General features: G+C 45.8%; 1 protein-coding gene across 1 annotated transcript in view; it reads right to left on the bottom strand.

The window, feature by feature from the left end:
• Positions 1 to 302: 302 nt before the first annotated feature.
• The window catches only part of SIPA1L1 (signal induced proliferation associated 1 like 1), a 138,237-nt gene continuing 120,737 nt past the window's right edge, over positions 303 to 17,802 (bottom strand). Inside the window, exons 15-21 of the mRNA XM_052646386.1 lie at positions 16,020 to 16,259; positions 15,079 to 15,244; positions 9,910 to 10,156; positions 6,535 to 6,681; positions 5,090 to 5,204; positions 1,708 to 1,792; positions 303 to 569 (exon numbers count right to left, since the gene is read on the bottom strand). Of these exons, the coding sequence (XP_052502346.1) occupies positions 426 to 569; positions 1,708 to 1,792; positions 5,090 to 5,204; positions 6,535 to 6,681; positions 9,910 to 10,156; positions 15,079 to 15,244; positions 16,020 to 16,259 (1,144 nt within the window). The 3' untranslated portion in view covers positions 303 to 425. The remainder of the gene's footprint in view (positions 570 to 1,707; positions 1,793 to 5,089; positions 5,205 to 6,534; positions 6,682 to 9,909; positions 10,157 to 15,078; positions 15,245 to 16,019; positions 16,260 to 17,802) is intronic.

Raw genomic sequence — 17,802 nt, 5'->3', positions numbered from 1 at the left:
AAATAAGCAGTTTTAAAAAACTTTATTTTCCTAGGAACAATGACATTTGTCAGGATAACAAAGGAAAGCTTGGGTTACCTGAAATAGATAAGAAAGAGCTGATGGAAATAGAGGCAGATGGGCCAGTGTCGGGGGGCAGGGAGGGTCCTAGGCCCAGCTTCTTTTTAAATACATAACAGATAAAGACATTGTGCAAAAAAATAAAGACATTCACATTTTAGCAGTTAAACTTTTACTTTTTTAAAATTTTTATTTACCTTTTTCATTTTCTTTTCTACAAAAGGCAGATAATGATTGTTGGTCTGCAATCGTCAGGTTGTGCACTCCTCGAAAGGGGGCAAAGTCGGAAGCTGGGGCGGGAGCTCAGAGGATGCCTCCAATGGCGGGACTAAGGGGAAGGCAGCCCCGCGGCTGCCTCTTCCGGCCTAGCTCATGTCGATGGTGTTGAAGACCCACTCCGTGAACTTCTTCAGCTTGTCGGAGGCATTCTGGGACTCCTCCTGAAGCCTCAGGTTGTCCTCTCGCAAGTGCTGAACCTCCGCCTGAAGGTGAGCTTTGTCTTCTTTTTCCTGGGAGGGTGAGCAGAGCAAGAGAACTAAGAGGGTGGTCCCACTCTGCCCAGCTGCTATGCGTGGCTGTGGATCTGTGTGCACCCTTCACACCACAAAACAGCTGACACAGGGCCTGGCGTTAGGTCTTCATTATTGACTGGCGGATTTCTGCAGGAACTGAAACCTATGGCTGGCAATTTTTATTTTGGCCGGCCCAAAATTATTTCACTGACACTCTGCAGGTTATTACATTCAATAGTACACCTGATACACCTGTAAAGTCTTCTCCAGCACCGTGAGTTTCATTTTCATGTTCCATATCAGAATCAATCACTAAGGTTTTTCGTCTTTTTGCTGGTCTAATAGTCACATCGTCTGAATCTGAAGAACTACTATCTTCTGAGACGCTAGTATATATGTCGCTAGGACAATGAGAGAAAGTATCGGCATAAAATTCACTGAAAAATTCTTCCTCGCTCAATTTCACAGTGCATCATTTTTGAAAATTTTATGGAAATAAACTTGCATTTATAATATACACAAGGTTGGAACAAAAACCTAACAGAGCAAAATGTGAATGATAATGACAATCATAACTTGTATACAGTGACGGTAACTGTATCACTTTAAAAGATACACATCTCTGGTCAAGAATACGTTAAGATGTCCTCACCCAGGGAATAGGACTTCCAGAGAATGTAAATACATGAATGCATAGTTTAATGTCTGTTAAGTTATAAGGGCTGTCTTACATTCTAGGTGATCTAGGGGCTGCTGTCTTAATAATGTTACTCAAGAAACTAACAGCAACTGGCTCTTTTGGTGCAAGAGCCTGAATAACACTGAGGATGTAGGTGTGCATCTGGGCTGTGGATTAGCGGTGAGGAGATTGGGATAGGGTTCAGAGGGGGCTGGCTGAGGTTTAAAGGCATTTTACAAAAAAGGAAAGGCTTTTTCTGTATACACATGACAATGAAAGCCTTCTTGCACTATGCGTGTCAGTGGGAACCAAGCTCCAAGCAGACCCCTAAAACGCGTGTATTGAGAAAGCAGGGAGAACGCCCACATCTTATTCCACTGAAACTGTTGACAAAGGGCTCTCTCAGTTCAAGGCAGCTTGCGTGGACAGGATAACCTGCTTGGAGAATATGTTTACCTTCTTCAGATCTTCTCGAAGCATCTTCAGCATACCTTCCAGCTGGTCCACTTTAGAAGCCAGAGTGGGAGAGGAATCTTTACTGCTGGGAACAAGAGATAAAAGACCATGTAGGCAGGAGTTCTCCATGGCTGGGTTTGTTTGGTGTTTCTTTTCTTTTTTTTTTTTTAAAGGAGTTGGCTGTATTTAGAAAATGGTTTTCAGTGTCAAATTACTCAGTATGGTGACACAATGTACACTTTCATTTTTAAAACAGGGAAATGGCAGTTTTAACAAAAGGTAATGCAAGCGTGAACTACAGCCAATCGATAGCTTCCTTAAAGATTCTGCATCTTTGTGACGAAAAGAATACAGGACAATCCGTGAAAATGGTCTCTCTGGCAGCACAGAGGGGCATTCTGGCAGATACAACTGTCAAACAGTGAAATGAACCTCCTTAGTGGCTTTAGGAAGAGAGTTACTCCTCTGTGTGTACCTGTTGGGTGGTGCAAGTTCAGTATAGGCCCTATCTTGGGGCAACCCAGGTAGGTAAAGCCTGTGGCCACTCAACCCAGTGGCAGCTATGTTATTGTGTCCATCTCTTAAGACTATCTTTAAATATTTAAAACATAAGACTACATCTTTCAGAAGTTTGTCACATGCACGTATGCTCAACTGCTCAGCTGTGTCGACTCTTTCCAACCCCACGGACTATAGCCTGCCAGGCTCCTCTGTCCACAGGATTTTCCCAGGCAAGAGTTCTGGCGTGGGTTGCCATTCTCTCCTCCAGGGGATTTTCCCCACCCAGGGATTGAACCTGGGTCCCCTGCATTAGGAGGCGAATTCTTTATTACTAGTGTCTTAAGCTCTTCACTATTATTATCAGCAAATTCTAAGGCTCACAACTTTCTCCCATTTCATTTTGGTGCTAAAAATGCTTCTAAGCCAGTCATCACCAAAAGGAGAGGAGGCTAGAGGAAAAGAAACATGTGTAACTGGCTGGATAGACCGCATAGCTGGGCAAGGGCCGGGAGACCTATCAACTCTTCTTCACAAGCCTCCAAAAGTTTCTGGGTGAATTCTAGCCAAAGACACCACCTCAGCCTCCCACAAACCAAGAATCTGAAGGCTCCCATGGAGACAAGAGGCAACTGCCTCTTTCCAGAGGTCAAGGGGGTAAGAGGTGGTGACTGAACGAACACTTGGCATCATGAAACGAGGTACTTTTTTTTTAACACCAAAAACATTGCATGCCACCATGCACCTGCTGTAGGTCTAGATTAGCAGAAGACATGGACACAGCTTATTTAAAGTAAATTTACTTTAAAAATCAAAAGTTCAAGTTAGAATTCCCTGAACTAAAATAAACTGTGTCCACGTCTTCTGCTTATTCTAGAATAGCAGGCCCGGCATGGATGTCACAAGGCTGTAAATGAAACGGAATGATAATGACCTTCCAACTTTTAAGGCAGGATGACCAACTGAAACCTGACCGTGAATGGATTTTAAAAGGGAAGTGGTCAGCTGAAATCCACAACCTCACAGGCCGTCTGGATGCACTGAAGGCCACAGATGGGACAGAATAAGAGTGGTTCTGAACAGAAAACACTGATGCTGGGGCACGACTGTTCTTCACAAGCCACTGAGTCCACTCTTCCCCCCCGCCTTTCAGGAGGGCTGATGCAGCCACAGCAGGTTGTCAGTAACTCTCAGTAGCCTATCTTGACTTCTGAAGGTTTGCAAAGATAAGTTCTGTGACTGTACTGATCATCTTTAAAAACACGTAACTTGATTTGCATTTGCTCAGCCACACTGAACAAAGACCCAGTAATCACCCTCATCTTAGGCTTCTACAGATCCTACAAAGCTTTAAGGACTGTTTAATAATCCTTTCTCACGAGAAGGCTTTGCTCACTCAGACTTCTCGTCACCCTAAGAAGAGGCATTTAGGGCTCTCCTCTGGACTCTGCACATTTTTCTAAAAAGTTCCCAACAGCCAAACTAACCACCATTTTACCTCCCTAACTGTCCCAATGATAGGATAAGTGAAGCATCTGCCTGTCACACTCACAACAGAAAATCCATTACTCTGATACTTTCTCTGTGAAGAGGGTTTCCTTACACACTTGCTTAACAAGTCTTCAGGCACAAGTCCCCAGTATATCTGTGCAATCTATGCCAACCTCACTCTTCCTGTTACTGGTTGTTTCTGACCAAGTTTTTATAGATACCTGGATTCTTGTTGTTGTTTAGTTCCTATGTCGTGTCTGACTCTTTTTGAGTCCATGAACTGTAGCCCACCAGGGTCCTCTGTCCCTGGGATTTCCCAAGCAAGAATACTGGAGTGGGTTGCCATTTCTTTCTCCAAGGGATCTTCCCAACCCAGGGAGAGAACCCATGTCTCCTGCTTGTCAGACGAATTCTTTACCACTGAGCCACCTGGGAAGCCCACACCTGGATTCTTAATCATCCTCAAAAGGTTTGAATTAAGAATCAGTATATGTGTTGAAAGTTGGACAGTATATTATTTTCAGATCAAATAAGTTGAATATGGTGAAGATCTGTTATCTAGTTTTGTGCTTTTACAGTTTACTGAAGGATGTAAATATATTTATCTATATGCATTTATATTTAACAGATGGCAAGAATGTGTTTAACCTGTGTGTATATTATGTTTGCTGCTAAGGTTTCAAAATGATAGACTTTACTTAATTAAAACTACTTGAGTTTGAAAAAAAAAAAAAGGTTTTAAGAGATTTCAAACTGATGAAATCATCCTGCATCAAGGAGGACTTACTATGACTGTTGGGATGCTTTTCTATATAGAAACATCACACATTTATCCAACAGCCTCACCATTTGCAAACTGACGGGGAAGTGAAAAAGTCAGCCTCTACCCAGTTAGGAGAAGCCAGGGTCCATTTTCTTAATTCAGCTATGGCTTTTCTTACTTATTTTACATAAATCTTACTGATCCTGGTGACCCACTTCTAGCGTAGGTCTAAAGCAGAATGTTGGGAGTCGCTAAGATGCAGGCTCATTTACAAGCATGACCTACTGACAGCTTCAAAATGGACAGACTCAGACTAAACGCATAGGAGCCCAAGGATATTTAGCACAAACGATTTCTCTTCCTTAATAAACCGTGAGGGCATAACTGTATTATGGCATTAAATAATGAATATTCATAATGATGACTTTAAGTCATCGAGAACAGTTTAAGGGTGTTTAGATTACTTGGCTACAAAGCATTCTAACTAAAAAGTGAAACATCTGGCACTGCAGTGATGAGGTTCACTCAGGTAATCGGTGTGACCTCCATCGCCCCTTCCCCACACCTGTTCTGTCACTAGCGGAGGTGATACATGGTGTAGAGAGGTACCCTCACCACCGGGTGACTAACCTGCTGTATGACTTCATCTGGACAAGGGCCTGATCCTCAAGCTGGTCACTGTTGGATGCAGCACTCAGAGGCCGATGGTTTTCATCACTAGCAGCAAAGAATGAGGCTCTCTGGACTAGAAAGGAGAGGAGAAACCATTCAGCACTGTGGACCCACATCCTGGGCCCTCTCTATCAAAAGTCAAGAAATGACTGACACGCACAGTCAAACCTAATCACGGGGCAAGAATGCATTGGAAACTTTATTTTTCCCTTGTAGGAAATTTTTTTTTTTTTTTTTTTACTGTTTTAGCTGGAAGAGGATAGTAACATTATTTCTCTTTTAAAAATAGTTGCTGTGACTTGATTTCTATTCTAGCTTTACCCTTGCTTATAACAGTTGCATTCTATTGTTTCCCTGGAAACAGGCCTTGTGCCAAATTTGCAGACCAATGCTTTCCACTCGGTGACAACAAAAATATATCAAAGAGCTAGTACTGAGCGTCTTGAAGTGTGTTTTCCAAAATGACTCCTGGCCACCTTGGTGGGCTTCAGCTTAGGTTCTCACCACCTCTGTTTCAAAAAACACTCACTTTAAGCCTGAGCCAAGAAACAAAATCAAGTTTTAAAAGAATCTCTCATTAAAAAACCAAAACTTCTTTGCAGCAACATGGATGGACCTAGAGATTGTTACGCTGCGCTTGCCAGGTGACCAAGGGCTAAGGAACTTGCCTGCCAACACAGGAGACGCAAGAGACCTGGGTTTGATCCCTGGGTCAGGAAGATCCCTTGGAGGAGGGCATGGCAACCCACTCCAGTATTCTTGCCTGGAAAAACTCCATGGACAGAGGCGCCTGGTGGGCTATACTGTCCATGGGGTCACAAAGAGTTGGACATGACTGAGAGACTAACAACAATGACAACTGTTACGTCCACACAGACAGCATTACTTTGAGTTTTTTCTATTTCAGCAGAGCAGGCCAGCACTTGTCTAATAAGGGCCTGCATTTAAAGGGCCACTGGCTTAACGCAAGCACTTGCCAGTGGGCTGATGTAGGCGGAAAGTATATACGCCATCACTCCCCTGAGAGATGAGTGAGAAGGGCAGAGGGGCCGGGACAAGCATCCTAAGAGATGCAACTGTGCACTGAGCAATGATGTCTTCACGATGTGATGAAAAACGCTCCCTGGACAGGTGTTATTTTCAGTTAAGTGACAGCTGGGATGCCGCTGAGCTCTGCCCTTCCCAGATATGGGGAAGTGAGGCATCCGTGTTACGAATTCCCACTTAAAGAAGACCCTGGATTCCATCTGGTTAAAATCAACAGTGTGGGTCCTGAGTGTTTGAAAACTGCTAGCTCAACTGCCTTCTGGCTGTGCTGAAATGCGTGTGTTGTCAGCGAGTCCTGAGCACTGACACTGCTCCCGACCTGCGCGTGGCCCAGCCGGGACGGTTTGCAGACTCACCCTCGTAGGCCTTGGCGGCGTCCACCAGGTTGGACCAATCCAAGTCCGCAGCAGCGTCGGGCAGGGGCATCAGGCCAGGGTCGGGCATGGGTGGCCTGCGGGTCTCCTGGACGTCGGTGAGGGAGCTGTCCGAGGCCGAGAACTCTCCTGCAGGGATGGGTGAGGGATAAGAGGCTTCAGGCCCACTGGAGACCCACTCAAAGTTTTACCCATTCTCTGTGACCACAGCAGATAAGTCATTTGTTACCTGGAATCAGTTTCTAGTCTAACAGACCATTAGCAGTCACTCTAAAGCTGGGCAGAACTAGGAACTGACTTCCTCCAATCTTAATTCCTTTTTGTGTAACCTCCCAGTGTCCCATTTCTAATGGTGTGGGTCTGGGAAAAATTAGTTCTGCACTGAGGTAATGTGTCTGCTTTTGCAGGAGCTGCTTGTCTAACAGAGAGACCCAGGGCAGCTTCGGTGCCTCACTTCCTCTCAGAGTCAAGGGATTCAGGCTGGGGTGAAGGGACCTACTTCATTAGAGAGCTGGATTTTGCAGCCAGACCACAGAGGCTTGGTGATGCATGTTTGAGGGGACTGTAAGGCTGATTTTTATCTGCCTTGGAACCTAGGATCTGACTCCCTCCATGCAGACTCTCTGCGTCCCTGGGACTGCTGGGGACAGATATCTCCCTGGCTCATGTCTGCCTTGTGTCCCAGGGATGGTCCATTGGTTTCTGCAGTTGGATGTATCCAGGATAGTGTGAGGATCAAATAAGAGCAGGTGAGAGTGGGCACTGGGTCGCTCAGTGGCATTAATGTCGGTTCACTGGTGTTGGCATCCTTTTCTTTCCCAAGGACACGCTAAGCAACTCTTGGCATCAGTCTTCGATTTACAGCAGTCCAACATCCCAAACCCCTTCTAAGGTGGCAATTTTTAAAAACACAAATATTAACCTATAGTAACACCCAGTCTCTGCTTAGCCTGGGGATGGGCAGAATGAGTGCAATGAGCCCCTCTGTGCAGTGGAGGGCACACTGCCACCGTTCAGGTTCATACAGGTGGAGGAGACGGGCACAGGGCTCAGGAAATGCAGATGTTCTCATTGGGGCAGAAGCTGTGAGGTCAGAGCGGGTGCCTCCATGGGAAGGGCCGCCTCACAATGTGACCGTGACACTATAACCCACTCAGACACGGGGCCAAATGCGAGGCTCTCAGTTAAAATCTGTAAGCGACTCTGGAAGTTAACTGTTTACAAGGAGTTAAAAAGTTTTGCCAATTATGATAGTCTATAAACCGGAGTATATTTAGTGCTTGCTTTCCCTTGCAAATTACATAAAGGACTGCTCTGCAGTGCAGCTGCTAGTTATTAATGTGCTTAAAATTACCAAAATTATGAGAAAATGGAAATCAACAAATACTGCCTGATATTAAAGGCTCAGTTCTATTTAAACTTGCTCCCACCAAGTGTAAGAAGCTGGAATAATTTTTTAACTAAAAAAAAAAATTGAAGTAAAGTTGATATACAATGTTGTGTTTCTGGTGTGCAGCAAAGTGGTTCTATATATATATATATATATATATATATATATATACACATACACACACACACACACACACACACATTTTTCAGCTTCTTTGGAATACAGTTTTGTTATGTCACACACAATCTTTCTGCTTTTTATCTCTGGGTCCTAAATTTCCATTTGGAAAAAAAAAAGTTTCCTATTCCCCAAATGCATCTCGGTGGTGGTCACACCCATGAGGTCAAGGACGGCAGCCCACCAAGGACCGCTCAGATTAGGGCATGGGATCACTGAGGCTGCTGCCTAACTGTCGGGAAAGCAACAAGAGGTGATGGAAGGGGCTGTGGAGGGTGGGCTGCCCCTTCCCTTCCTCAGGGCCAGCCCTTCAACTCCAGGCGTCCTCCGCGGGACAGTAAGGACGGGTGGGAGGCAGGGTCCAGGCTGCTCTCTCAGCACGTGAGCTTCTAGAGGACAGGGCGGACCTACTGTGGCATGACAGATGCAGATAAAAGCTTCCCAGAGGGCTTTTTTCACTACAAGGTTAAAACAAAAAAAAGTGGGGAAGTGAAGGAAGTATTTGACGTAGGCAGGAAGCTGTACGAGGAATGGAGTGCAGGGAGAGGAGGGGAGAAAATAAGGTTACTATTTAGGTCACCACGAGGAGGCGCTTCCTCGTGTCCAGATGGTAAAACGTGGTCAGTTCATGTGTCTACTTTGGTCCATTGAGGGTGGCCTTTTAGAGCGAAGAGAAACCAGGTTCACGCTATAGGTGGACCTCCTATAAAGAGGGAGGAGAGAGAGGCTGGTGTAACCCTTGAGGGATGTCTGCCCCGGAGAAGGGGACTGTGCGGGGAACAGGACCAAGATGAAGAGGAACAGTCAAGGATGTGGGTTAGGGGTGCAGGGAGAAAGCAAACTGGGAAGGCAGGAGATTTAAAATACTGCTCCAGGGCAAACTGTTACACATAGAATGGATCAAAATAAGGTCCTATTGTACAGCATGGGAACTACTTTCAATATTCTGTGATAAACCATACTGGGATTTAAGAATATATATATGACAGAATCACTTTGCTATGTAGCAGAAATTAACACAATGTTGTAAATCAACCATACTCCAATAAAAACTTCTTAAAAAATGAAATTTTGTCATCTGCAATAACATGGATGAACATAGAGGGCACTGTGCCAATGAAAAAAGTCAGAGAAAGATAAATACTGTATGATCCATCTCACTTATGTGTGGTTATGTGTGGAATCTAAAAAAATGTGAGCTCATAGTTACAGAGAATAGGTTGGTGGTTGCAGAAGGAGGGATGGGGGTAGTAGAAACTGCTGGAGGGACTCAAAAGTACAGCTTTCCAGTTATAAAATAAGGAATTCATGGGGATATAATCTACAGCATGATGACAACTGCTAATACTGTACTGCATATTTAAAAGCTACTACAAAAGTAAATTTTAAAAGTTTTCATCAGAAAGAAAGAAAAAAAACCTTTTTAAATTGTTAAAACTTAAGTTTTTAAAACTTTTAAAAACTTATAGTTCACAAACACTTTTAAACTATGTACGGTGGCAGACGTTAATCTTGCGATCATTTTGCAATATACAAACATCAAATCATTGTGTGGGACACCTGAAACTAATCCAAGATGAGTCTTGTGGTCTGGTGAGGCTCAGGATCTGTGCCCTGTGGCTGGGATTCTAGGTGAGAGGCTGGACGGTGGGGTAGGGAGCCCAGATAATCTGAGCAAGCATGCAGGTCTTCCTCTAATTACCATCCTTGAGCAAACTGAGTGGCAGGTGTTTTGGGGGACACGGGTCGTCATCAGCAGGGCTGTTAGCTGCAGCTGAAGACAGGCTTACCGTGTAAGGACTTCATTCCCAAGGTGTATGAAGGCCTCCGCAAAGGAAGAGACGTGGGGAGAGAAGGGTGCGTGCTACTGAAGAGGACGTCGTTGGGCAAGGCCTGGTCCAGGAGCGAAGCCCTCGAGGCGGAAACGTGCTCTCTCTGGCCGCTGTAGATACTCTCGTCGGACAGCGTTCTGTGCAAGGCCCGCCTGGACGCAGGGGTGGCGGGAAAGGGAGACTGAGCGGAGGAGAGCGCGTGGAGCTGAAAAACAGCGTCAGGACAGCACAGGTCAACCTTCTGGGTCACACACCCACGACCCGGGGTGTGGGATGGGTGCGTTAACAAGATCACTCTCAAAGACACAGCCCTTCAAATCCTGGAGCCCAGAAAGGAGGCCTCAGGGTCCCCCATCTCTACACCCCCAAGGGCAGAATCAGAGCTCCTGGTCGACAGCCTCACCGCCCAGCACGTCAGCTGCAGCCGAAGCGTGCTCAGTACAAGACTCAGATATGGGATGCAGTGGGTTCATCACTATTGTGTCATGCTTACAGCAAGACTTTAAGAACAGACAAATACCGGTTTTATTTGAATCCCATGTCAGTGACCAAATCATGTTATCGCTCGGAACCCAATTCCTCATCTATGAAATGGGGGCACGGAAGTGCTCAGGATTATTCTGAGGATTCCAAGCAATGCTGAACTGATCACAACGGCATGCATCAGTGGTGTTTTGAAATTATGTTATGGTCCCCAAGGAAACAGCCACGACGCCGGAAGGTACCCTCAGAAGCTTGCCAAGTGAGGCGTGTTTGCCAGGCAACAAGAGCCTCTGATCTTCACAATACAGTCACTCAAATAATAGGTGGCTCTTGAAAGCTCAAACGACTAATATTATTTTAAATGAGTTTGGGAGATTATTTTTTGAGATGGATTTCTATTGGTGAAATAAAAATAGGGAAGTTATCTTTATAAAAGACAAGTATATATACAGTTATATAAAAATGACAAAAGCTCCGGATGGCTATATCTCTTGTTAACGTCTTTTGCCTTTGTGACCAGATTCGATTTTTATTTCAGATTTTTGTGCAAACAGCAAGCTTCTGAGAAACCCATTCATGAAGGAAAAAACAGGCACGTTAACAATGTTGAAATATCCAGCATGCTGCAAGCCAGCAGAGTATGTGGTCTGTTAACGGAGTTATCCTTATTCAGCTCCTCTTAGCTGACTGTTCACCTTGGCAAGGAGAACAATGTGGGGAACAGGTGAGGATGTGAGTAGGAGGGCTGAGTCACTGCTGGCAGGAAGCCACCATGAAACTTTCCATGCCGCTTTGAAAGGACAGAGAGAACGATACGGCAACGGCTCCATCTAGGAGGCTGAGAACAGAGCTGATGCTCAGACTCATTCAATGGGCTCTGGGGTCTAACAAACTTCCATCCACCAAGCCAAGGGCTGATCAAGTCAAAGCTGTCCACAATGCGGCAGGCACAGCTGTAACATCCATATGAAAACGTTATTAATCAAATGCATTGTAAATAAGCTCCAAGTGTAGCCGATTGTGTTCACTTTTGAAAATTCACGGTGAGTTAAATCCAAAGTACATATGTGCTTACCTTGAAAACTAAGCTGCTGTGATAAATGCTATGTGGGTCTGTAAGAGGGCAGGGACTTGGTGTGGAAATGATTTCTTTTCTCATTTCACCCAGAAGAGTGGGCGTTAGAGAGGCTAAATGGCTTGCCAACTGTAAATTAAGAGAGGAAGCAGACCATCTCGCTCCACCTGCCCAAGGTTCCAGAACTGTCACATAAAGCTCCTGCCTACCAGCCCAGATCTCGGATCTATTAAAAAAAACCGCTTTCCATCTTTTTTGGCACCTTTGGGTTTGGCCAAGGGATCTCCTTTTCCATTGAATATCCCCACCCTGATAAATTTACAGAGGAGAGAATTTTCATCATTTCTAATTTCAGCCTCTTTGGGAAATATTAATATACTTCAAGGTAAACAGCTACTTGAAGAGATCCTTCGGACAGCATGATTTATTAAGTTATAACACCTTGCTCTAAAGGGAGGAGAGGGAAGGAAGCGGTCTGCCTAGATGCTTTCTATCGAAAAGTAGCACAACTAGTCTGGTTCAAGCACGTTCAATGGCTCCCGCCCTCAGTCCCCTTTAATTCTAGCCTCAAAGGTGTGTGCACCTACCCAGTTCCCTAGGGCACCCTCTGCCTTCCCGAGAGGTCATACTGAGATCGCTGAGTGGTGCTTCCCTGTGCTGCCAGCCCCCAGGAAAGAACCACAGCGCAGGGGGTGGCAGACTCAGAAAGGATTATAGAGAGTATCAGGGAAGGGAGATTTCAACTCTGTCCCAAGGAGCCCTAAGGGTTCCTCCCGGCATCACAGCCTGGGGAAACGAGGTGTTCAGGAAGGACCCAGGAGCCCAAGACACCCCACCCTTGCCATTGGAGAAGTTCTGCCGTCTCAGTTCTATGTACTGGGCTTCCGTCTGTAACTGTTAGTAGGAAACAAAAGGATTCTTAAACTTTAAAATCATTTGGGGACCACTGATCAAGTCTGATCGAGCCAGGCCTAGAGAGGTGGCCTCTTGCATCAGGGTCCATCTCCTCCCTCTCCTCACTCTTTTCATGCGCCCCAGCTCTCAGTGAAATGGATCACTCTTGCACTTGCAATAAACAAGTACCATCTCTTCCTGAACACTAGGCGCCCACGTGACACCTCTTCCTTTGGTCTGTATCTGAGAGCGCTGGCTGGAGAGCAGGGCTCTTGGTTTGCACTACTGTTCTGTTTACTCGCCGGACTGCATTCAGCCCTCGGGGAGAATACGGTGATCCCAGCTCTGCCTGCCAATGAGGTTTCTCAGAACGTTACAGCTCTGCCGTCTTCCTTGAGATAGGTGTTTCACAGCAGCTGCCTGGAGGTTCGCAGCCACCCACCTCCCAGCTCCAGCCTGCCCAGCAGAGCCTGGCCAAGTCCTGCAGCAGCCGTCTCCCTCTGCTGGCAGACGAGCCTGGGAACAATCTGTCATTTGACATTCATGGTGGCTCACAGGTAGCCCTTGCCAATGTGGCGTGAGTGGGTTCCAAGGATCACCGCCCAGAGTAAGCTACTCCTTGTACCCTGAAGCCTGACGCAGTGGCTTGGAGCCCTGAGCCAGGCGTGGCCGGGGAGACCTCTCAAGGGGGCGATGGCCTCAAGAGGCACATCGCTCGGATGAGTCTCAGGAGCTACTTAGCTGAACTCATCTGAAGCCAAATAAAGAAGATGACACGAGAGAGAAAACAGCACTTTTCCAGCTCCTGCTCCCAGCCTTTTCCCCATAATAGTTCAAGCAGCAGAAGCGCTTTCCTTGCAGTGGGTCTCATGGTAATATAGTCACCACATACAGCATATGCATTCCTGTTTCAAATAGGAATGTTAAAGTAATTCACTTTGGAAATAAAAGCCAAGACCTGGAATAAGGGCAAGACAGACATTTGCTTTCAATTATTTTCACTGCAGGAGTAAATCAAAAGAAAGAAAGCTCTGAGCTTACTCCTTTCCAAAAATGTTAAAACTAAGGATTGGAGGAAAGATTCCTTTCAGAGCAGATTTTATTTTCCTTTAACCTCAGGAAAAATCTGAAATAATTTGGAAACTGGTAGTTAAAAATTTTAATACACCTCTTTGGTTTTTGATGGATAAAGAAAGAAGTTTCAAGTACTATCTTTTGCAGGGTTGCTAAGGAAACCATTTGTGCCCTGGGTGATGAGTCAGAACTGTTAAGTGCTGGCTTATAAAACAGAAATGATAGAAATCCAGAATGTTAAGTCTTTAAAATGATTTATGATGTTAATGCTTATGTTAATAACTCAGTGGTTTCTCTGCAAAACTCCAGAATGGTCTTTGGAGTACATTTCATCTCTGGAGACGTTGATCTGTCAGTTTCAGATGTACACCTGACCTATCTGGAGGAACACACACACACGTGTGGCAGAAGCACACAAAGAGGAACGTGTGTGTGCACAGAAACTAGGACAGTGACGGGGAGACGCCTGGATGAGACCAGACCACATGGCTCATCACGCTGGGCACGTCTCTCGCCCTCTGAGGACGGTAAGTGGTTAAGGAAATATGTCAGCTTCCACTTTGCATCAATTCTCAAAGGCCCTCTTAAACTAAGCTTTTTAGTCACTTCAAACAGACTACAAATCATTTAACTGAGAACACAGAGAACAGAAAACATCAAAGTGTGCACCCATGACCCTCTGGAGCGGTGGACTCTCTTCTCGTGGGGCCACCCAGTACACTCCAGACAGGAACACCTTATGCTAAGTGTGAAATATAATACCTTTGGGCCCAGCTCAGCCAACACCAGCTGCTGGCTCATTTGGGAGTGAGATGGCACACTTTAGACACAAGAATGCAGAGCCTGAGGTGGGCTTGAAGGGTCCACCCAAGGTGAGGTGGGCAGAAAAAAAATCTATCCATGTGGTCATGCAAATGTTTGGCCACTGACATACCCACAAACTCTGAGCAAGTGTTCAGGACTTGATGGGGAGGGAGGCTGGGTTCTAGAGAAGGCATTTCTGGTCTGGAATTCTGAGAGCGGAGAGAAGGCTTTCTGAAGAGAGTCTGGAAAGTTCTGCAGGTAAACGTGCCGAGTCAGTCCGCTGGACTCAACAGCAAGCAGCGTACAGCTGGTAGGTTTGCTGGCCAGGGGCAGGGGGCAGACGTGAGGCCAGAGTGCAGGTGCTGTGGGCGTGCGCAGGGCAGGAGACACCTGGGGGCTACTGTAGGAGGAGGACCCTTTGGACAGAAGGCACTACAGCCCTTTCAGAAAACTTTCCATCCGACAATGGCGCCATGGGTGTGTCTGCAGAGTTCTGAGAAGCAATGTCGTCTGAGTGATAATGTCAAGAAAGTATAGCTTGTGCATCGTAAGCAGGATACAGTGGAAGAAAAGGAGCCTTGGGGGTGGGGACAGGTTACTATAAACCCAGACTCAACAGATGTGGCTGCAGGGACAGGACATTTGGAAAAGACATGAACTAAATATTGAGACAGTTGGGTGATGGTGGGAAGGGGGCGTCCGATGAGGAGGAGCTGGGAACCACCACTTCCTAGAGAATGTAACTGCCCTGTCCAGCCTCTCCCTGACTGCCGTACACCCTAAGACCTGCCCTGTACCTTAAAATTCTTCTGGGAGTCAGGGGTTGGGCTTTCCAGGTCAATGAGCTTCTTGAGATCCTCCTCAATGGTGGACTTGGAGGCCGGCTTTGGGGATGCCCGGAGGTCCCTGGTGGAGGCACGCAGCCTGGGGTGGGCTATTTCATTGCCGTCACTCTGATGACGCCTTGAAAGAAGGGGAAGAGAGTGGAGAAATTAATTTGATGAGGTGGACTCAAGGGTGTGATGGGGTCTGAAAGAGGTAAGTCAATGGAGAGCTATTAGAAGAGAGAAAAGGAGAATTACTTCTGTTCAATTATATTAAGAATCTATTTGGATAAGTGCTTGTAAAGAGAAACAAGACCAGTTTGAAATACAAAATAAAAAGCCTGATGAATAAATCACTCTTTCACAGGAAACTATAAACTCCACTAAGCCAAAATTAGCAACGGACTTACTAATAAAAAAGACCACAGGGTATGAATCCCAAATGCAATCTCTATAGAAATAAAACCAATGTCATTGACTGAATGCTTTATTTTTTGCTGTACTATTTTGTCAAAAGTTCTTTATGTTCAGAGGTGGTCACTTACTTTCTAATAGTCCCTCCTGGGCCAGTTAGGAATTACACGGGAAGGCTGTGATTAACAGCATCAAAGGGACAAGTGTGGTCTTAACACCCAAGGGGCAATTATTCTGAAGTTTGTTCTTCAGACAGACTTTCCTAGGAGACTTTGAGATTCTCAAATCTGAAGGTTTTGCAATACATCTTATTTAAGGAATGTGGCAGAGAAACAATTTAAGACCCGTTTCACGTGGGAAGAAAAATAACTTCCCTACCAAACCACCTTCTCCCCAGCCTTGAGCCCAGCCTCCTCTCTTGCCGGAAATTGCCCCAGGCTTTTCTGTTCACTGTCATATAAAAAGCAAAACACCAGCAAGAGCAGCAACAGAGTCCTTACTTTCTGGTGTCCATAAATCCCACGGAGTTTATGGTTCCTTCAGGTTTCTTCCATCCAATCAGGTACTTGCTGGTAGCGCCCTGGCGGGGGTAGAAAGTCCGAGGACCGGAGGAGGAGGACGAAGAGGATGAGAAGGAAGGAGCGAGCTGCGAGGGGGCGGCCGGGTGAAGTTCTTCCTTCGGTGAACTTCTGGCGCTGGTGAAGACCACCGGGCTAGCGGAGTGTCGCGAGCTCATGGTACTGGGGAGAGGCAGGACAGAGACAAAACGGCGCGGGTGTGTGTGGGCCTCCTGGGGTTGGCCTGTCAGCCATAAAAGCGTCGGCCAGGACAGGGGTTACGGCTGGTTACAGAACAATGAGTATTTCATAAAATATTAATGGGGCTGGCTGGCCTGCCTTCGCCTTTTCGCTTCATTTTAAATGTCCACTGTCAAAGTAAAACATGGTGATGGGGGCTTCTTCTGCACTTTCAGTTGAAAGGTAAAAATAGTTAAGACTGTCAGGGACACTCTGAAGCACACCAGCACCGCTGAAGTGTGGTACAGAGAAGTGTGTGTGTGTGGGTGGCCGGGGGAGCTGGCGATAGAAGGCCTGGCAGTATCAAGAGCTCCCTGTCCTCCCTTCCTCAGAACTCAGGGGGCACAGTGACATTCCCCAAGCCCGAGCTCAAGAGTGGAGAGAAGACTGAGCCAGACACAGAGCTCCCCACATGCTCACACCCAAGGCCAAAGGGTCATCTTGAGGTCTCCTTCCCTCCCTGGAACCTGGTAGTAACACTCTCTAAAAAGCTGTTTATCAGATCAGACCATACCCCCACCTTACATCACACACACAAGTTAACTCACAATGGATTCAAGACTCGAATGCAGGACCTGAAACAGTAAAACTCCTAGAAGAAAACATGGGCAGTAAGCTTCCTGACAGTCAGGTTTTGAATCTGACACAAAAAGCAAAGGCAACAAAAGCCAAACTAAGCAAGAGGGGCTACATCAAACCAAAAGGCTCCTGGGCAGCAAAGGAAATCACCCACAGAGAGAAAAGGCAACCTACTGAACAGGAGAAAATATCTGCAAACCATGTATCTGATAAGGGGTTAATATCCAAAAAAAATATAAAGAACTTACACAACTCAAGAACAAAAAAAGCAAACAATCTGAATTTTTAAAAATGGGAAGAAAATCTGAATAGACAGTTTTCCAAAGAAGACATACAGATGGCCGACAGGCATAGGAAAAGACGCTCACTAGCGTCACTAGCCGCCAAGGAAATGCAAGCCTAAACTGCAATGAGAACTCACCCGTTAGAATGGCTATCATCAGCAGCTAAGAAATAAGTGTAAGCGACGATCTGGAGAAAAGGGAGCCCTTGCGCCTTGCATTGCTGTTGGCAGCAACGTAAACTGGTGCAGACACTGGGGAAACCGGTGTGGAGGTTCCTCTAAAAATTAGAAAACCAAACTCCTAGAAACAGAGTAGGTGTCAAAGGTAGAGGCTGGAGAGTGGTGGATGAAATGGTTAAAAAGTTCAAAAGGTACAAACTTCTAGTTATAAGATAAATAAATCCTAGGGATGTAATATTAGGCATGATGACTAAAAATGAAAAACTGCTCATCATTGGTGTATTTAAAACTTTGGTTAGAAGTTACGAAATTCAAGTTCTGAAGGACTCAAGGAGAAGACTGCTTATTGTCCTAAAACTCAGGCAGGATTTTCAAAACTGGAGATGAAAAGTTTAAGGTGATGTCAGACCTGCTGCTGCTGCTAAATCGCTTCAGTCGTGTCCA

Source organism: Budorcas taxicolor, chromosome 10 (assembly GCF_023091745.1).
Source record: "Budorcas taxicolor isolate Tak-1 chromosome 10, Takin1.1, whole genome shotgun sequence".
In the NCBI taxonomy this organism is placed as follows: Eukaryota; Metazoa; Chordata; class Mammalia; order Artiodactyla; family Bovidae; genus Budorcas; species Budorcas taxicolor.
The sequence above is the reverse complement of the archived record's forward strand: the minus strand, read 5'-3'. Positions and strand labels throughout refer to the sequence as shown.